The sequence below is a fragment of the Aplidium turbinatum genome, chromosome 15 (assembly GCF_918807975.1).
Source record: "Aplidium turbinatum chromosome 15, kaAplTurb1.1, whole genome shotgun sequence".
NCBI classification, from domain to species: domain Eukaryota; kingdom Metazoa; phylum Chordata; class Ascidiacea; order Aplousobranchia; family Polyclinidae; genus Aplidium; species Aplidium turbinatum.
In genome coordinates, this window is record NC_137486.1 from 12,288,251 (window position 1) to 12,310,159 (window position 21,909).

Genomic DNA, 21,909 nt, shown 5'->3' on the forward strand with positions numbered 1-21,909 from the left:
TTTTGACCATAGTTCTTATGTGAAAGCGATTCAGCATTAAAGTATCTTTCTAAGGAGGTATCAAAGATAAATTTTACACTAAGTTATTTCGAATTTTTGGCCTATGGGACTTGCTGCTTGTCACGATTTCTTTCTATCTCTTACCAGGAAAAAGACTTGGAAAGATTCAATGACGTAGTTTGATGGGTCAACCGAAAAGCAGTCAATTAAATGTCGAATAATTCTACTAGCGAAATGATAATCTGACTTCTTGAAGAACTTTAACGAACGGCTTCTCAAATAACTCTAATTTCTGCATCAACTATCAATCCACAACTCATAGCACAACTCTCATAACCAACTCAATAATAATCATCATAATAATTCTCAGAATCTCAGAAAATAAACTACACCACTATTTATAGTTGGTTGTTCAGTCCAGTAACATCGAGAAGGTTACGTAACGTCACATTGTTCTGTCAAGTTGCAATAAATGTCAACAAGCAGAAGCTTATAGAATTCTAAAGAATGTCACGTTCGCAAGAAGATTCTTACATAATAACGATTTTGCAATCGGACATTTACAGATAAACAACCTTATGACGTCATGACAAACGACGCTCAGAAATCATGAAAAACAACAGAACCTTCTAGATTTGCATGCTTACAGATGATTCTAGAAATACGTTACATAATACAAATTTCTCAATCAGAGGTTACTTCAGGTCATAACCGATAATAACACACCGCACCAGAATTCTACAATCAAAATAGCACATTCGTTGAAGATACAAAGCAAGCCATCGCGAGGCATTTGCACCTTGATTGTGACACTGCTATTATGGAAAAATGGCCAAACTCACTATTCCCAAAGAGGAATCATGGGGCTTTTTTTTTGGTGACTCCACATCACCAATCGAACCAACTGGCAAAGTTTCAGCTTAATATTATTTTTTTTCTCGGGTTTGACCATATTTTTACGTTCAGCGACTGGACTATCAATGTAAATAAGTCATAGCCAATCGTGGATCATCGGCAAGCACCACTGCACCAGAGATTGGCGTGGAAACGCGTATCAAACGTCAAACAAAACGAAGTCAACATATCCGCCATGTTTTGCCTTGATTCAACGTCTGCAGACGTAAGAACAATTGATTGTAGAAAAGACTGATCTGCTGGCTGGGAAACCAAATATATGCAACGCAAGGCAGCACAGAATGCTGTTAAAAATGGCAAGCATCATTGCTGGAAAGGACGGCAAAATCAAGCAACCCTGGTTTAGCCTTCAGAGTGTGGGTTTGCGCAACGCATTTTTAAAATTGTTTTCCATTTAGGGACATCTCTTGAATGGAATTATTCACAAACATCAACACGTCAACAAGCGGAAACTTCACTCTGTCAGTCTCCGTGACTGGATCTGCGTACCGGGATGCTTTTGCCAAGAAAGACATGGGTGCGACTTAATCGCCTGTGCACTGGCGTCGGACTATTTCGCTCCAACAAGCACAAATGGGGGATGGCACCATCCGCAATCTGTGATTGCGCCAATAAGGAACATATTTCAGGCCACACCATCAGCAACTGAGCCATATATCATGCGCCAAATGGCGAGCATGGCTGCGCGAACTGGATGACCTATTAATCTAATAGCTGCTTGCAGGGGCGTATCCTCAATGGAAGCATAGCTTCCCCTGTCAAAATTGAAAAAAGGAGATAATGTTTTTCAGTAAAACGATTTTGTAATTTCTTTACCTGAATACGAATTAGAACAGTTTGTAACTCATGTCCCCGTATGATTTCAACTCGATTTTAATTCTAAAAGAGTTGGAAACTTACGGAAGCAGATATTCGTATTGCATCCATTGCTCTCGTTTATGCTATACGAAGAAACAAGGAAGAAACAAAGGAAAAAAGCAGAGCAAAGTTTGCGCGATTTACGTTTCTTTTAACTAATGCAGAAGCAATCTCAGAATTGCTTACTGTCAGGTATTACTTCGGTGCGTAATGAGAAAATCTAAGGCTTTAGTTTAGGGTTATATCTGCCTCGCAAGAAAAAGTTTGAGCTTAATGTTAGGTTTACACTGTTATCCTGGCTACTACAGCAGTAGGTAGCTGTAACTGAGCAGTTAAACTGAATTTTTGGTGTTCTCTAACTTGAGCCGCAGTTTTTGCCCGTTCGTGTAAGAGCTACCTTTAATAAGTTAATAGCTGTTTATCTGCTAATAAATTTCATACAAATATTACTCTAAAAATGTTTCTAGAAAGCACTATAAACCATTATTTGAGTGTAATTTTGCAAAAATTTTCTGGGGGGCATGCCCCCGGGACCCCCTAAAAAACCCGTGACTTCGGCACGCTTTCCCCCCGTGCTCAACCCACCAGAATACGCCACTGCTGCTCGACATCTGCTCAACAAACATCTAGCCCGAGTCGCCGCTGCTGCTCAAGAGTGGTAAAAGGCAGAGCCCCTCGACCTTTATTTACATACGGTCAAGATAAGATGCTTGTGGCCATAAGGAAATTCGTATCTCATTGTCCGCTCAGGTAGCTCAGTTGGTTAGCCCGTGACTTCGTGAACGAAGAAGCTTCAAGATCAATCGGCGCTGGTTCGACTCTCGGAGTGTGCTTGAGTAACGCATTCTATGGACTGCTCTCCATTCAGCGGCATCTAATGGATGGAATAATTCCCAGGCAACAACACTTCAACAATTGGAAAAGAAAACTTCACTCTGTCAATCTCGGTAACCGGCCCTACGTTAAAAGCCTCTACAAGTATGCGAAACTACCAGGAATAACCTATCAAGGCTTTGTCAGTTCAAGGATAAAGATTCAAAACCAATCATCATCATCAATATCGCGCAATATATTATGCACAAGTGATATGACAGCGATTCGAAGTGTTGCCAGATTGACATTTAAAGACAAAAATGGGTTAATTTAAAGACCTTATCGATATGTTTATTCAATTTAGCTTTGCTTAGAATCATTAGCTGTATTTTATTACTTATTTTTTCAATATAAAAGTACAGTAAAATTTTAATTTTGACATAAAAAGTTTCTAAGTCTTTATTCAGAAAAACACCAAAGCAAATAGCAGTTTGAAGTTCTTTCAGATGTAAAAAATTTGGAAACTGAGAATTGGATTAATCAGTTTTCAAAATCTTTTGCTGTAATTTTTCTTGAAAAGATATAAACCAGCCTAAATTTTTGTGTGTCTGTGACAAAATTAATTTGATTTTACAAACTTCACTCAAATGAAACTTGCTACTTATGTTTTCTCTAAAATTTATGTTTATGTCGTCAGTCACCACAGGATTGCGTAACTGTTGATTGAAAGTATTTTTAACAAATTAATACCAGTGCGTTAAAACATGTTTATTTCAAATATTTTTTCTGGCAACTCTGGTATAGCCAACTTTGGGTGCTTTTTTCTTCTAAATACGCCGTTAGAAAACATAGCGGGGGAGCTAGATCGAGAAAACAAAACAAAACTGACTTCAATTAAATTTTAATCCTTTAAAGGTAAAATCGCTTTCTTCTACTTCTCTTTACCACTGACTACAAGAATTCTAACCATCTCATGTTTTCAATGTTTATTATTTACAATTGTAAGTTGTATCACGTATCACAATAATAATTATATTAAGAATAATAAGAATAGAACAGATCAGAAAGAACCAAAAAGATATTTACAGCCAAATAAATCACAATAGAATTGTTGTGTAAGTTCCCACTAGCAAATATCCTTCCTTCTTTACGTTGATTCAACGTCAATGGATTTTAATAGTTGAGAAATGGCCTAAACATATCCCAATAAAAATAGAGCAATTTCTCAACAAAACTTTCTTGACTGCTTTTAAGTGAATTGAGTTGAGTTGTTAGCTGTTGTCTTACTACACGCCCAATCAACGTAAAGTTTACAGCCTACTTTTCATTTCGGCAGCATTTGAACACAGATGTTTAAAAAATGACAACGTAGTGGGATATGGATTGTAAAACAATAATAATTAAATAGGTGGATGATGGAAATTTAATTTTCAGACAAAAGACGAAAAATATCATGATCAGTCAAACTGGTTTGGATTAAAATAGGTTCTTGTTCCTTTACGTTTGCTGGGAAGTTTCTCAAGGTTGAAGGTTGCCGTAGAAAAATCTATGGCAACACCTGTTTGCCAACAGTTAGCATGACCCTGGGCGCACAAGAAAAATAAGAACTAATGAAATGAGATGATTTGATAAAATAAACCCGTCAGTTTTTTGTCGAATGAATGTAGGAGTGAAGCCAAGTCAACCCAATAGCAAACAATAACGTTGAGTTGAACAGTGAACAAAACGATGATGAATAGAACCAGTTGACCATCATGATGCAAACTTAAACAGTTTCAGTTACAGTTATAACTATTTCAAAGGGTAGCACAAATTATCGGCTTTGAGTTTTTCAAAAGTAGCCAATTGAACAGCTTGTTGTAAACTACTTAAAAAACGAATGTCGTAATGATGTACAAGATTTTTTTCTAAGAAGGAAAGTCAATTTCCAAATAAATTTAACCCTAAAATGAATTGACGGCAATATCTTGTGATGGCATGGGGCCAACACGTCAACAATGTTACATTCGGTAGCTCACCATAGACTTAAAAAAGGTTAAAAAAAAACTCCTAAAATTTTACATTATTCGTTTAACGAAAAAGCAACATTTGACTATTTTTCATGTCAATATTACAACGCCATGTAGCAATACACAATAAAGAACTCAGGCTGAGCGTGAAAAGGCTAAAATTATCATCATTGCATCCAGAGACGTATTTTGGGCGTGCTTGTATTTTATGTTGCATTTTGTTTAAAAGCAATTAATTAATGGAAAGACTCGATTCGAAAAATGAATAAAAGAAAGCACGATGAAAAAAGTCTTCAACACCAAACAAACGAAAAGCAGAAAGAACACCATGGCTGTCTAGGTTGCCATGGAAACACTGAGAGTTGATTACAAATATTCTCGTTGCTTGATATTTTGTTGATTGTGCACTGTGCAGTCACCAAGGAAAACGTTCTGTTATGTGACGTCAATTTATCGTCAGACGACGTTGAAAAAAAATATCACATTGAGATGCACTGAAGCTTACTAATACGCGCGATTTAAATATAAAAATGAAAAATAAAATTAAAACATAAAACCATGATCGCGATTTCGTGCCGATGCTATACCGACACTTCATGCGATGAATTGTTAATTTCACTCGATAAAAGTTCGCGATTTGAATCGTTTGCCGATGAAGACGACGTCGCTTCATCGTAGTTATTGTTTTGACAAGGTAGCGCTCGTACCGTGGGCGTATCCGGCTCCTCATACGGACACAGTTCCTTTGGGGAATCGCTCGGGCACTCGTGCCTCGACAGCAGCGGTACTTGAGCGGGTGTGCCGCCTACTTGAGTCACAATTTGACGATTGTCCCCACACGTTTGCGTCGGTCGAGTGTAATGACGGGAATACGACGGCGGTGGCGATTGTGCACATTGGCCTGAAGAGACCGCGCTCGTGCTCACCACTGACGATTGTTGAACACAGGGACAGGAGATTGTGTGGGGACAGATGTCTTCTGAACGTACAACGCTTTCGTAAGGTGGCAGCACCGAGTTATCAGCCACCGATTCAGGTAAATGTCTTATCGGTGGTTGCGAGCCAGGTCGTACCTCATCTAAAATGTCAGACTCGGAATGACGAGCGTCACTGTCATAGTAAGAGTTTGATGATAATGAAGAACGATATCGCTGCCGATGAGACCGACGATTATCGTCGTATCGTTGATGAGAATTGTGAGAACACCTATGTTGGTGACGATTGCTACACTGGTTGCATCTAGATGGACGATGACTTTGTTCCATGAATGCAGCAACTTCTTCAGATTCAGAGTAATCCTCATGAGGAGACCGTGAGTAAACGGATCTTGGAAAACCACGAGATGGCCTAATGCTTCCTCCTGCGTGGTCGTCATGGCGACATAATAATCGACTATTTTCGTGGCATGACAAGGTCGACGGGATTGATGACGTGTCAAACATGTCATCCGGATCGCTATCGTCTCCAACAAGCCTATCATCGCCCGATGGAACAACATAAGATTCGGGATGATTCGACTGGGGAGTCATCTGCTGGCACATTGGCAAAAAATTAGACGCCGCAGAGCGGCTGTTATATGGCCGAGTTGATCTTTCCTGCGTTAATCTTGTATTTACAATATCAATCCTGTCGTTTCGTCGGTGTGGTGCGCTTGAATGAGCACTTGTAGGGACGCTGGGTACCAACACGTATTGATTAGCTGGGCCCGCTGACTTGTCCAGGTGACTTCGCGCGGACGTCGCGTTGCTGTCCATCAAGTTGTCGTTTCCCATCACCTTCTTATCGTCAAGCGCGACGGTGAGCTTTTCTGCGGCAGCAGACACCGACACAGCCAGTTCGCTTGGAGACACTTTACCGAAAGCGCTTTTGGTGTTCGACAGCTGGTTAACATCGAGAACATTGATGCTTCTCTGCTGCTCTTGAAGATCACGATTGTTCAGCTTCTTGCTCCCTACGTCCAGTTTGAAAACTTGCTTGCTCTCTAGCGGGTCACGGTCATTGTTGGGTTCGACCACTTTTGATTGGTTCTTTCGTCTTTTCCGTCGTTGGCTCAAACACCAACACAGAAGCAAAATGAAAGTCACTGCTCCAACAACCACAGCAGCTGCCGCCGCGATTAAAGGCACCATATAGTTTGAATCTGAAAAAAAAGATGCTCAAGTTAAGAGAGTGGTGGGTAAACAGGAAGAGGGGATAAATCTTCACTTACATAAAGGTTGCTTCTATAGTAGAAAAACAGTGGCAAAAAATCTTTTTCACTATACTTTTTTCAGCCAAGAGCAAGTAATTTGACTTCTCATATTTCCCAATCATCACACAAAAAGATAAATTTTAAATTTCATTAGCAAATTGTATGGCTAATGCAGATTACTTGTTACGGCTTAGAAAGTTGGTAGTTTTTGACAAACTTTTTGCAAACATTATCAAGACAAGTACTATCAGTTTTGTCACCTGATGAACCACTGGAGTACGGTTGAGAAGTTTCCAATGTCACTTTGATGATTGCGTTTAGGAGAGGATAGGTTAACTTATACTTCTCCAAACTGGCGGCCAGTTCAATGGCAGCTGCTTTAGCCTCACCGGTGCCCGTTGTATTGGATGTCTATGTAAATACAAAGCGTCAAAGTCGATTTTACTTGAGCTAGAATTAGCGGCACATGCTGTACCTACAGACGTTGAATCAATGCAAAAAGCAGATGATTTGTTGTATGGGACGTTTAACAATGGTGGTTGTAAAATGTAAATCGCGCAACAAAATCTTACCAAGGAAATTCTGATAGAATCGAGCGCATCTTCAGACACTGAACATCGTATAACGAGGGGGTGAATTTTGGCATGACGCCTCGCCTCAGGCAAGCTTCGAATAGCAGCACATATATCTTGAGCCCATATGCGCTGAAATTAAAACATCGAAGATTAAACAAATGAAATCTTAAAGATGTCACTAATTTTTTTTTATAAAATTTCACCAACATTAAAACTAGTTTTTTGTTGCCATCTCATCACTTACCTGGGGCATGGCGGTAAGATCGTAAACGAAAGTCAGCCGAGCACAATTTGACGTCGGCAATACGTCAGCGTTGGGCAAGCATTTGTTTGTCGGCTCTGGAAGGCCAATATCGTTCCTTGTGTCAATATCTCCTTCCAGCATGCAGAGGCTTCTACTGTGGCAGCTCCCAGTGAAGCAGTCACTTGGATCGAGATCCTGACAGGTTTGTGAGCCAGGACATGGCAGTTCTTGTGTCATCGTCTGACTACGACAGATCTTGTGGCCACACCAAACCTGACAGGTGGAAAGGAGACAGTTAATACCAATCCTGGCGCTTCTTCAAATTTTGAACAAAACAATAGAAAACGTCCAATATCTTACCTTCGTGCATCTGACAACACCATCCATGCATGAGCATGAGTTGCATACGTTCATCCACTGGCTGCCGTTTGGTTGCGTGTTGCCATTGACAACACAAGAGTTTCTTTCAGTTACAACTGAAAAAAGAAGAGTTTGACGTCACAAAACAATCAAAAATGTTTGATGAATCTAAACGTCTGCAGACGTTGAATCAATATAAAATGGTTTTTTCTAGCTTCGAAGTCTCACGACCAGACGTTGAATCATGTTTACAACGTAAAAATGGTGGATTTTGCTGTCAGAGTAAAGCAACTAACCTTGATCGCAAGTTCTCCCCTCTCTGCCAGGGGGGCAAATGCACCTGTATCCCGCCACTAAATCCTCACACGTACTGTCGTACGCGCATGGGGATGACCGGCATTCATTGATGTCTAAAACCAGGGAAACATGTGAATATAAGCGTTCATAAAAACTTTATTGTATAAATAGTAGCATGAGATTGATTGAACCTTTATCCTCGAACTGGCAAAACTTCTTGCAGAGCTTAATCCTGGCAGTTTCGCATACTTGTTGAAGCTTTACACCACTAACCCAGGCCCAGTCACCGAGATTGATAGAGTGAAGTTTCTGATTGTAGAAGTGGTTCTGCCTGGGAATTATTCCATCCATTAGATGCCGCTGAATGGAAAGCAGTTAAGCAGCAGGAACGGAATTTAAAGCAACATATAAGAGTTTTGTTTGACGGGACGTGGTATTGAACCAGCCTCTACAGACTTAAGGCACTCCGCCACAAGACTAGGCCACTGAGCTGCAGCAACGTTGTTTTTAGAAAAGGACAGCTGATATTGTCACTTACTGGTTTGGCAGAAAGCTCCTTCAAATCCATCCAAACATTCGCATCTGAAACGATTCACTTCGTCGATACAGCGTCCTTTGTTGTAGCTGAAAATGAAATTAATATCAGTAATTATGACGTTAAATTGAAGGAGTTGAAAAGCTTCCCAGACAGCAAATCAATCATTTTTTACATTGAAAATGTGTAAAAAAAAAAAACGGTTGATTTGCTGTCTGGGTTCTTTGTCGTCACAAACTACTGCTCGCATCATAAACATTTTGTAACAATGTTATAGCCTACTCTGAAAGTCAATTAAATGTAGAGCTGTGGGAAGTTGGTAAAACTCACCATGGAGATGCAGTGCAGTCGTCGATATCTGAAATGAAATCAAAAGTTGTTTTAACATCAGAATATATCAAGATGTTGCGCTAAAACACACAAAGACTTCTTTGAAAATAAGATTTTTTAAACAATGAAACAGACATGTATTTTGCTTCAACAATCGGAGTGATACAAGTCTGTACAAATAAACTGGCATCATGTGATAAAAACTTCCCTTTTACGTGGTTTCAACGTCGATGTACCTTGAAGCCATGTAAAAAAAAAGAGCAACTTCTGTAACCTGGTTACTGTTAACAGAGATGCCAAGAAAAACTCTTTTATCTCAATAGGTCAATGTCACGTTTGTGATAAAATTAACTTGAAACCGTCATAGATCGTGGGTTACGGTGAAGCTTATTGGCTGGGAACAAACGCAGGTCGCTGCTATCATTATGTCATTGGTGGCCACAGAACAAAGAGATGTATCGTCTCTTGCCGAAAATGTAAACGACGAGTGGTAAGCATCACTCAGCGCCACACAATTACAAAGCGACAGATTTTTCGCATCTGTTGCTGCTGCTGCTGCGTCGTTTGGAAGACCAGCGCACCCGACTACGCTAATCAGAAGGCCAGATGGGTGGCTGGTGGATTTTTTTAAAATTTCTAGATACACCATTGCCCACATATCTTAATGCAAATTTTCACCGGTTGATGAGACCTTTGCTAGAAATTACGACATTTTTGCATCGATTGATAGTCTCAAATATTCTTTTTTTTGACTTGACAAAATCCTACTCCAGACAGCAAAATTTTCCCTTTTTACAACATTTCGATGTCGCTAGACAGCAATAAAAGTGTAAAAATAGCAACTTTTGATGGCTAAAACGTGATTTACTTATGCCTTTGTCATGCCCATAGCCATTGGGCTAGAAATCCAAATCGCTCATTGACTTAAAAAACGCATTTTAAGCACCTGACAGTTAAATACGCTTATTTATAACAATAAGTCGTCTTTCAATCCATAACATCTCGGAAAACTATTTTCACGAGGATTGTAATTGAACGACGGTGCTTTTGAGGTTTTTGAATAAGTCAGGTGTGGAAAATTAATCTTTGTTGCAAAAGAGAAGTGACATATTTAAGTGAGATGGAGCTATGTTTCAAACGTGTTATCTTTGATTACGATAAATCAAATATAGACAAAGCAGTCGACATCTTTTCAAATTGTAAAGTTTCCTCCTTTTCAGACGTAACTTGCATTTTTTTTTTTGAAATATGAACAAAGAAGCTGCAACAGGTAGACTAAGTTAATTGTTCGTGTCAGTCGTTTACGAATGTTTTTGTCGACGAGTCTGTTCCGTTCCACTGACTGCTACGCTTGGAAAGATGGGGTTCAGGTTACAAGTACTAAAACAAGCAAATTGGCAGAAAACTGATTGCAAAGGTTGGAGAAGTTGGTGAGGTGTTGGAAAGCATTACTTGACTGCACTACTGCAACAATTAACGTCAAACTCATGTGGTATAAAATGATGTTCTTCAGTTAGCTGGACCTCTGCCATTTGGTTTGTAAGCTTTTTAGAGGTTGAATCAATGTAAAAATGACGAATTTTGCTGTCTGGGATCGTACTTTGATTCAACGTGTAGAGATTGAACCATTGTGAGTGAAGAAACGACTTCAAATGGCAAACCAGTCCTTTCTTGCAATGTTTTTTGTTATGTTTCTTTTTACATGTTGAAGAGACACAATACAAGAGGACATGGCAAAACTATTTTTATGACTGGCAACAATTGTATTTGAACGACGCTAAATGTAGACTAAGATGCATTTCAAACGCAAGCGAAAAATACAAACTATGAAGCTATTGCCTGCACGGAAATCAAGTTAAAATCAGACCAATTTTCATTACAAGAAATCACGACTTACTGTTCTCGCATCGATCTCCATCGAATCCATCGCGGCAGTGACACTGGTAGTAATCGTCTCGTCCGACGCATGTCCCTCCGTTCATGCATGGCTGACTTTCACACAAGCTCACTGTGCCTGGAATTAGAGGAAATATGTGAAGACTAAATAATCTAAATTTGTGGAATCGTACATTTGAGAATAGATGGTGCTGTGGCGTGTAGCGAAAGTGCTTAAACAAATTGATTGAAGAGACACAATACAAGAGAACATGGTAAAATTATGTGTTTTCACATGCGAGTAGATTGAACGTTGCAAGTGAAAGAAAAATAAGTGTCGAGCCCGAACGTGGTAGAACCGCAGGTGAAACTTGATGAACAAAACCTTAAAAAACAGTCCTAAAAAATTCCTTCAACGCGTTAAACATCGCACCACAATGATTAGCTCTTAAAATAAATTGCTTCAAAGTCAAAGCTTTTAGAGAGAAGCCAATCTCCCATAACCAAGCCTGGCGATCGTAGCACTAATCCGACATCTTAAATTGGAACAATTTTCTCCTTACTCAAACAAGAGAAGTTGAATTCCACCTCTTCGCTAGCTTTTATTTGCTGTACTCTGGAAGGTTGTACCATCCAGGGCAGCCATTCTTTAGTCTGGTCATTCAAGATATCAAACCACACAATAAAGACTTTTTTTTAATATATTCAAAAAAAGTCGTCCCTTTCACAAAGCTCCAACGTCGTCAGAAAGTAGAATGAGCGTGACATTGAAGCAACGTAAAAAGCAACTTTTATCAGGTGGCAAATAAAAACTTACGGATGGTGCACGAATTTCCGGTCCATTCCGGCCTGCAGCGGCAAGTGTATGTTCTACCCTCCGGTACGCACACTCCTCCGTTGGCGCAAGTATGATCGTCGCAAGGATGGCGCTCTGGAAGGAAATTGTACTTTGATGAAGTCATCATTGGTCAATTTCACTTTACACAGCTTTAGAAACAAATTATTCGTTTTGATTGAAGACCAGTGGTGCGCGGAATATGTGCGAGACACAAAATTAAGTTGTGATTTTTCGATTACCAATGCGATTAGCCACAACCTCTTGACGTGGTTGAAAAAATTACAAACTGGGCAATGACAGGGTAGAATTAGTGTGGCAGCTAATCGTCAAGTCGACTGAACAAGCCACAATGGAAGTGATTTTACGTGATTACCTCCTGTCAAAGGTCTGGACGAGCCGATCTTGAAACTATTGACACATTTTTATTGTTTCTGACAGGACTTGGAACAAAACATGAGTAGAAAATTACGGTTTAACACAAATACAGACAATGATGGACATTTCTAGTTGATGAGGTTTTCGCATATATTATACCGAGACTCTATAAGCTACTTCCACAACTATGAAACAAACAATGTTTAATTACAACCTCTACGAATGCTTGGGTCGAACATAGGTGAACGGCAGACTGTAAGTATTCGCACATCAAAGACATGTCCACGTGCCAAGCATATAAAGTTAATCAACAAGCCAAAGAAACAACTGACTAACTCCAACCGACTGACGACAGCATGATCACGTGACAACTTGTCGCAACATTCCTGAAGCGTTATGGCAATAAACTTTGCCTCTTCGCTAACTAGGCCGAAATCGGATCAAAGCAAAAACCGAGTTAAAGAATACCATCTGTTTCCCGCTGATTCAACGTGTGCAGACGTTGAATCAATGTAAAAAGAACATATTTTATAGGTTGGAAAGGTATCCGTTTCATTGTGAGTCACATGTTAAATCATGGGCACTGCAATGTCGAAACAACACAAAAGAAATCTAATTGGCATCCACCGTCTATCAAAAGGCAGCCACTTTTTACTAAATTGCGGCGAACAGGTGAAGAAAAGTTTCGAGTTATAACAACAAGACAAGTGGGATATCGGGGTGATGAGAAGACGATCACCTCTATCATTCCGTCACAATCTATTGTCTCACGTCACACACAAGGTCTGATTCACACAGCTCCTATCTCGAAATTCAGCAAATTTCCTTGATTGATTGACCAGCTTATCTTACCAGAAGATAACAACACACCATTTGAAACGTTGAAAATTTAAAAGATTACACAGACTAAAAATGATTATATTAGGTAACAAATGATTCGTTGAAGTTTTAAATTTGTGACCGCCCATAAAGGAAGTGCCTTAGTGCCTGATCCTTTCTATGACTTTAGCATTTTTTCAATAATGTGCGGTAACACATTTGCTAAGACACAAAACTTTTATTGTGGCTTAGTTTGAACTTATGTAGACCGTATATTAATTTTTTATTGGGCAAAGCTGGAGATATTTCGATGAATCCTTTCAGAAGGTGCCACATTAAGTGGTGAAACAAGAAGTAACAAGTTGAGCGCATGCGCAACAGACAACTCCGTCCAAACAACCTCAACCGGCGTTTGTGCTTTCTCGAGTCCCAGATGCCTGGAAGATCGTGATTGATGTGATGAGAGACAAGGTGTTTGCCACTTATGGATGAGCAGGCAGCATTCCGACTGCACTTTTACCACTAACGTTATTTAACGCATAATCAACGCGCATTCAATCAGATAAGAAGTAAAGCGAGCCTGTGAAAACTTGGGAAAGACTCGAATTACCAACGACACACCTGGACATGGTTTCTACAAGAAAGCAACTTCATAAACAAGACCATAAGATTGATTGCGCATGATATAGACAAGTGGAAAAGTAAGCTAACTGTTGCTAAACCGTGATCACGTTTCGCGTTAACAGCTTGTATTTTTTTACACAAAGTAAAATCTCAGTCGGTGAACTACGACTGAAATTCAAAAATCTTTGCCATCGAAAAAGACGACTTAAAATAGAGTCGCCAAGCACGTGATAAAACTTTCAGATCGAGCAAATACACTTCATTCTTTTGCTTTTCCCGAAGGGTTTGTTGTAATGTATAAATTACACTACATAAGTTTATATGTCGCCATGTGATATCGTGGGATTTTCGACGCAAGCCAGGCTTGTCCGGACAAGCCCGCTCGAACTGGCAACGCTTGCGAGCTGGGAGAACGCCTTCTCAGCGTGGTTCCTTTGATGGATCGTGATATAAAATTATTTTCTTGTATCAAGTTTTGAGATTATGTTTGTATGTGAATAGAAAGCAGGAGAATCTATGTTCGACAAAAATAATCATAATTGTTTCGCTTAAACAATTGTCTGGAATGGTCGAGTCTCGTTTCAGCGTGAAACCCTTCCGTAAGACAGAGCGCGTAAATCTGAGACACATGAAACAAAAGCAACTAAATTTCACCTTGACAAGGTTTAGCCAACAAAATAATTCAAAGAGAAAAGAATCAAGTACTTAAGTAGCCACAATCATCGCATTGTATCCAAGGCAAGCCACGAACTCGAAACAAATGACACGGCATACACAAGGGGTGGGCGTATTGAGCAAGTCCATTTAATCAAAGCAACAATATTTCCTTTATTTGTTTTGACCAGGTTTATCATGTTTGTAGTAAGTGGTTTTGTGTGACTGCGAAAAGACACAAAGAACCTTTTCATCAACACCGACGCTTGATACATTTTTACAGAAGAATTAACACGACGAGGAAGAAAAGTGCAAGTGTTGCCATTTTTCGCTTTTGAAAAGTGATACAACGTTTTGAGAAAAAATTCGGTTATTTTAGATGATGATTAAAAATACTATTAAAAAAAAATACGTAAATATTTGTAACTGCCATCATGTAAGTTCATACTTGAATTGCAAGTCTTTCCTTTCCATGGATGGCGGCATTCACACAAAAAGTCGTCGTCCAAGTCCGTGCATCTGCCGCGACCATGGCAAGGGTCAGGATCACATTCGTTCAAGTCTGCAATGACAACCTCTAATGACATCCATATCAAAGTGTGAGCAAATAGAAACAGGTTCATCTGTTACTAATCGTTACTGTTGTTATCGTCACTCAAAGACATGACGTCAGCTGTGTTTTTGGACTACGCTTTGAGTTGAAACATAGATTCCAACGCAAAAAAGGAAACTTACTGTCTTCACAATGCCTTCCCTCCCAACCTTCCGTACATATGCAGGTGTATGTGTTGACGCCATCTATGCAGGTGCCGCCCCGTTGGCATGGGTTACCGACGCAGTCGTCCACGTCTGCAATACAAAAACGTTGAAACGATGTGAAAAAAGTAACCTTTGATAGCTTTGTTATGCTGATGTTTCATCTATTCTATCCAGTTGCGACAGGGGTTTGTTTAAAGTCATCACCTTCAATGTTCTATCTACTTCCATGTCTTTCAATGCTACTTGATACAAGATAATAAAGGTTCGATGAAAAATGTCCCACAGACCACCAACGTGGAAACAAGGCTTTGAAAATAAAACTTTTTTTAAAAGTAACCAGAGACAAAATCAACCCAACCGGCCAGTGCCAGCGCTTTTACATTGATGCAACGCTTAAAACCATTACTCGGGTGCTCGCGTGTGGCATCAATTATGAAACGTTTTTTCAGGGTTAAATAACAAAGACTAACAACAAGTTTTCGCAGAAAAGCAACGTTAGATTTTTGTTAGAACTAAAATATATAATAGTTTGTTAGAGCAAAATCCCTTTCATGCATCATCATTATACAAATTGTTACATTGCAACAGTTAAAACGCAATCGTCAATTAAAGAAGATTAGTGTTGAAGATATTTGTTTGGGAAATACGGTGAGAGTGAAAAGTTTAAATAAATCAAGAAGATTAGCAAAACCATAACTCAATTTTCAACCAAAACCCTGTCAAATTTGACAAAATTTTGGATGTTGTTTCAACATCTTTCAAAAAATAGTGCAACGTCGAAAAAATTCCCCGGAGCTGTCGGATTAACTTTCTCGCTTCAATAAATCTTCTGTTTCAACAAATCAAAACATCCAAAACAGAAAGTAACTCAAGCTAGCGAAAACTTCCATTTTTGCAGTACATTGTTCCAGCACATGGCGATGCAGGAACGACGTGAAAGAGTCGATGTTGTAGGTTGACAACGGGTTACTTAACTCTTCTGTAAAACCTGGTGCCACCTTCGCCATAATCGCCACGAATCGTTTGCGTGGCGTTGAAAGTTGATTTTTCTTCTACGAACTGGCAACACGCGCTGACAACATGGCAAAACGCACCAAATTTTCTGAGTTGTGTTAATTTTAGGGTAATGAAAAACAAATTAAAGTAACAAAGAGAGGAGAACCACCAGACCAAAATAGGTAAACGACTCTTGATGTCAGTTTGCTAAAATCACAAGAAAACGCAATCGCAAAAAGATGTCACTTCTCAAGACCCAGGTATGCTACAAAACTTAACTCAACCTAGCAATAGTCAAATTTGTTAAAACAAAGAAAAAAGGGAAACACTGCAGAAGTCGACCACGACAGACGGCACAGCATCACGGTCACGTGACTTGAAATAGTGGTGGAAGAAAATATCAACTTCGCATAATTTTAATCGCAAACTATATCAACTTCAAAACAAAACCCCTTTATATAAATGATGTACAAGCAGCAAAACTAGAAAACAGAAGTGCACCTGTTAAAATACAAGTTCAGTTTGTTTGCATGCTTCGTTTCCTTCAACAAGCTTCACACACTTCTTCACACACACACATGCAACAGACCAAAGAATAACTATCACTAACTGACCATGGCGCAATTGAGCTGTTTAAACACCAACAAAATCAAAACCAAAACAGCATCACATGGATAAACTGCTTCAACAAAAGCTGGCCATGATGGTCCACCTCTCTCTCAGGTGATCTGTCCTTCAACAAGCCCTTGATGAGCAAACTTAAACAATCATTTTTACTGAGAAAAAAAATCATACTTCAAGAATAACTAAATAAATGAAATCTGGTCTTACCTAATTCGCAATGCTCCCCGTCATATCCTTCTTGACAGTGGCATTCGTAGCGCGTATCTCCCAAACTCATACAAGTCCCATGGTCACCGCACACTCCTGACTGCATGACGATGAAACCTTGCTCTGTCTCGTTTGCAGCGACGTGAATCGTGCAACTGTCAGTCACTGCGAAGGAAACACGATCATTGAAAAGACGTTCCAACACGACGATGCAACGGTGCAATTCCACGAGGTTGCGACGAACGCATTTTGTCAGAAAATCTAGCCATTTTACCAGAATTTATGAAGTGAAAACATCCTAGACATTAACCGATTTTTACATTGATTCAACGTCTGCAGACGTTGATTTACTGTCCGGAATTGCGTCAATAAATCATTTAAACTTTGACTATTAAACTATTCTAAACCTTCCGTACATCAGCAATTAGTATTATACATTAAAAGCTTACAAACTGTTCGATAAAACTGATATGGTCCAGAAACTGGTCTTACAAAGAAGCAAAAACAAGTTGAGTATGTGTGACGGGAAAGGTTAGGAATGATATAATTGCAGGCCAAAGCGGCAGCAGTCGAATGCATGGTGATTGTTGCGACTACAGGCGGTTATTATGACAAAACAACAGCTTGGTGAAGACTATTTATATTCAAGCTGTAACAAATGCTGTGTCACGCTTTCAATGTTACGACACTGATCAAAATATCCGTCCTCAAGGTGGCGTTGTACTGCCTAACACGACGTCAGACCAGATCGAGGTGAGAATCAAAGACCACGTGCCCGTGAAATACTTTATATATTTATTGCAACTTATCCGTACATGATGTAAGAACTATAGTACAAAGCATAAGGTGTATTATGAAGAAGTAAAATAGGTAAGTGATAAATTTGCATGGCGAGTCACCTTCACAGGACGAGCCTTGACAGATTTCGCGTAAATTCGAACAGTTTTTGCCATCGTATTTTGGCCCGCACTTGCAGTAATAGTCGCTGTTCAAGTTGTGGCAAGACGCTCCGTTTTCACACGGGTTCGGCTGGCAATATCCTTCGTTGATCTGAATAGCAACACGAGACCGCGTGAAAATAGTGAAGATTCATTCACACAAAGTAAAAAAGCAAGGAATGATTTCTCGACAAAGCGGAAAGAAATTGTTCCATTTGATTCTGTAAAATCAGCAGCCTACTCGAGATAAAAGTAAAATCATGTTAAATACAATTCTGTTCGATCATTCGTCATCGTTCCCCTTAAGGTTTAATGTGACATTGCGATAAACAAACTATGACCTTCAAAATAAGAACTTTTGTTTATTGAAGATCTCGCTGTCACTAATGGAAAGTCCCTGACGTAACAGCCTGTGAAGATGCAGCGATTGAACCGAGTCATTCGTTTGATAAACGATTTGTCATTAATGCAACGTTGTCTCACGTTGATTTGACGCAATAAAGGTCGTGTTCATATAAACCGGGTGCGGACTGAAAAGATTAATGGAGCAACATTAGGTTGTCTGAGGACGAGCTATTATGAGGTCATTTCAAGTCGTCGTCTGCAAACAGCTGGTTGGAAGCCTAGAAACTTCTACCTTATGTTATTTCGCGGCCCCAGCTGACAAAAGTTGCCATTTTTACATCGTTTCAACGTCGCAAGACGGTGAAACGATGTAAAAATGGCTATTTTTTTGTAACGTGATATGGGGCCGATGATTTCTAAAACCCTGCTTTAAGAAAAATGACTTGGTATTTGTCGAACGGTTAGCTTGGAGACAAAGCAAACGATAAGTTTCTGAAAATGATGCTGAGAGCGGCGCGTATGAATTATTCACTGCAACGTGTACGTTTTAACAAATGACATGTTAGATGTCGACCACTCCGTCATTTTCTTAATCTCACAAATCCAACCAACAATTCGAATGCTTTCACGTGGACGGCGTCACGTCTAAAGGGATTGGTTCTACCCTCAGTGCGTGCTCTATAAAAGCACAGCGACAGCGTTATCACAGAATGCTTCTGTCATGGGACTTAACCCCGTTCGAATAGATATTTGTAACAAAAGCATATTTGTAGTCAAATGGATTAAACTAAACGTGTAGAAATAAAACAAAGCCTGACTGACTCGATGCGACTGGTTAGCATCAGACGATGTGAGTCGTTGCGATAATTTTTTTTATTATTTTTTGATTGGTTGCAAGCAAGGTTTGTGACAGCTAAAGCCACTTTATCGTGTGAGAAACACAAGTAAAAGCTTGTTCGTCACAAAACTGTGTCGCAGTGGTCGAAAAATATCAGCATCTTATCAGCGATACACGTGCTCAATAAATGTGTTTCGGGCAAAAAGAGCATTGAAAACGTCACTGCAAAGCCACAACTGACGGAACGGAATTTAAACCGTAGAGACCAGTCGTGGAAACAATCTGCAAAATGTCCTGTTTCAAACTTTTTTTTTGATTAAAATAACAGTTATCTAAAATTTAAAAAAAAATAGTCAACCTAATATGGCACTGCACGAGTGCACGTACACTCGTATAGTGGTATATCAAAATGTAAACCAATGAACTTTCTTCATACCTCGCAACGTTTTCCAGAGTGTTCTTCCGGGCACATGCAATCAAAGCCTCCAACTCTGTCGATGCACTGTCCGCCGTTGAGACACGGCTCGTTGGCACAGTCGTTCACATTCACTTGGCACTTTTCTCCGGTAAAACCTCTGCCACAAAGGCACCGAAAATCGTTGAGCATGTCCTGAAAAAAAGATGATTGACTTCACGAGCTGAAGATGCATCCCTTGACTGCCATTTGATCAAAGTCAAAACACGTCATTTTGTGAATTGTCGCACGCAAATGTGTTGACGGCCATGCATCATTTTTATACGTTTTTATTCCGTGTTAAACGTCTCTGTTGGACGAAGTAAAATCATTGAGTCGAAACCATAGTTAAAATTTCGTTCTATGGAGAATGAATGCCCTTGGCACTTTTGATACACGTCTGCAGACGTTGAATCAACGTAAAAATGACTGATTTGCAGAGATAGAAATTAAGTTTGATCGCGATGGGGGGAAAATCCCAATGCCAAAAAACAGCATCACCTTGTATCAATCCATCTCATCATCTGACTTACACAAAGACTAACATGTGAAGATTGTGAAGCCCTCCCACCCGCTGCTGTGACGTCAGAAATAGTTAGTCTTAATTCTCCGTGTGTGGTTGTACAGAAAACAAGCTTGAACTACAAATGGTCACCAACGGTGCGTGTCAAAAGACGCACTGTTTAGCATCCTTTTGACGTCTTTTCGACGTCGCGACTGAATTTGTGATTGCGCAAGTTAAAAGCAATGCAGTAAATGGTCATGGTGTAGCACAAACAAACTAAAACCCAAACAACAAAATTACATTGATTCAACGTCTGCAGAATGAATGTTGAATCAGCGTAAAACTGACGAATTGTTTTTTCTGGGAAGAAGTGGAAATAGTTTCCTACTTTCCTTCAAAACGAGTTGTCAGGTCATAAATGGAATGTACTAACTATCTGATCAATTTACGACTAAAACTTACCAGACAGGAAGCCCCGTTTCTGCAGTCATTATTCGCACAATCGTCGATGTCTAAAACAAGCGAAACATAAAAATTAAGCTTAAGTGAAACACAAACTTCAAAATCAAAAAACAAAAGACCGTTTAGTTTTGTTTGATCCTTGCCCATAATCTAAATTCTGTAAATTTTGTTGAGCATTTGAAGAGAGTTTTTTCAAGAAAATCAACTCGAAAGAAAATAATTTTCATTTTTCAAACGATTTCGTGTGTCGCAAAAGATTTATTTCCGGACATACGTATATTTGCAGACAAATGGCAGCTTCGCTTGACAGCCAACTCACTTTGATCACAGTTCATTCCCTCCCATCCCGGTTCACAGATGCAGTAATACTTCCCTGGAAGGTTCCGACATTTCTCAGCATGGACGCAAGGACTGTCTTTGCACTCATCAGCATCTGTAGCGGAAGAAACTAGATTATTTGAAAGAATGACCATTTTTGTTATGGTAACAAAAATACGTTTTTTAATGTTGTTTTAACACTGTACAACATAAGTTTGCAAAGAAAATGAACGTTTTACGGCCCAACATCGGAAGAGGCAATAAAGTTGAAGTGGTTTTGCTGGAAAGTGGCAGTTGAACAGAATAGATTTCAAGGGAAGTTTTGACAAGATTACAACATTGGTTTGTACAAAATGATACCACGGCTTTGTGAAGCCGTTCGTAGGCTGAGCCAGTCAAAACAAACCCAGGCGCGAGGCTTAAGCCGAGTTTAGGTATTGTAGCCACAAACGTGGGAAAATTAATGGAACAATGGAGTTGGCGAACATTCCAAACATGCCGAGAGGTTTCAATCGATTTTATATCAATTGAGAAACGACAAAAGTGGAATAAAACTTCAAAACCAACACATGTATCGAGCAGGCGCGACATGAGACTGGTGTTGATGAGAAAGACCAGGCTCGCCGATGTGGAGGATTCATTGCTTTTACTGCTACAAATATACTCCTTTTCAGAAAAAAAAAGAAGCTATGACGTCACAGTAAAGAGTGCGACAATTTATCATTTTAGGATTGCTCAATTTATTTCTGATGATACCAATCAACTTAAGGCAAAAACCTAGCTTTTCTAACCCCAAATTCAGACTGTCACTGTCTCAATGACATAGGTGTGATCTCATCAAGCACTTGAGCTATCCAAGGAATTAATCAAGTACCGTTAGGACAAAGGCCTTGTTCCGATAGAAATTATTCAAAGACAACTTGATAGTAAATTAACATCTTCATGAAGATGAATCATAATATCATATGAAAGGACGTGATTCATGCACTCGTGAGTGGCCAATGTGTACTTATCATATTTTCAACAAATGACAACAATCATAACAAAAGCAAATTTTTTCGGTTAATTAACCATAAATCTGAAAGCAGAACAACAAACGTTTGACGCTAAAGAAAGGCACGAAAACTGTCTTTGAACGTAAAAGTATAAAA

The 21,909-nt window shown here is 39.4% G+C and overlaps 1 protein-coding gene across 1 annotated transcript in view; it reads right to left on the reverse strand.

Moving 5' to 3' along the window:
* Window positions 1–3,557: 3,557 nt before the first annotated feature.
* Window positions 3,558–21,909, reverse strand: part of LOC145784398 (protein jagged-2-like) — a 45,559-nt gene continuing 27,207 nt past the window's right edge. The window contains exons 10-26 of the mRNA XM_082596209.1: window positions 20,760–20,873; window positions 20,441–20,490; window positions 19,456–19,629; window positions 17,798–17,948; window positions 16,899–17,063; window positions 15,048–15,161; window positions 14,761–14,874; window positions 11,820–11,933; window positions 11,025–11,141; window positions 9,128–9,155; window positions 8,801–8,886; window positions 8,262–8,375; window positions 7,966–8,081; window positions 7,606–7,878; window positions 7,359–7,490; window positions 7,047–7,197; window positions 3,558–6,735 (exon numbers count right to left, since the gene is read on the reverse strand). Of these exons, the coding sequence (XP_082452335.1) occupies window positions 5,177–6,735; window positions 7,047–7,197; window positions 7,359–7,490; window positions 7,606–7,878; window positions 7,966–8,081; window positions 8,262–8,375; window positions 8,801–8,886; window positions 9,128–9,155; window positions 11,025–11,141; window positions 11,820–11,933; window positions 14,761–14,874; window positions 15,048–15,161; window positions 16,899–17,063; window positions 17,798–17,948; window positions 19,456–19,629; window positions 20,441–20,490; window positions 20,760–20,873 (3,572 nt within the window). The 3' untranslated portion in view covers window positions 3,558–5,176. The remainder of the gene's footprint in view (window positions 6,736–7,046; window positions 7,198–7,358; window positions 7,491–7,605; window positions 7,879–7,965; window positions 8,082–8,261; window positions 8,376–8,800; window positions 8,887–9,127; window positions 9,156–11,024; window positions 11,142–11,819; window positions 11,934–14,760; window positions 14,875–15,047; window positions 15,162–16,898; window positions 17,064–17,797; window positions 17,949–19,455; window positions 19,630–20,440; window positions 20,491–20,759; window positions 20,874–21,909) is intronic.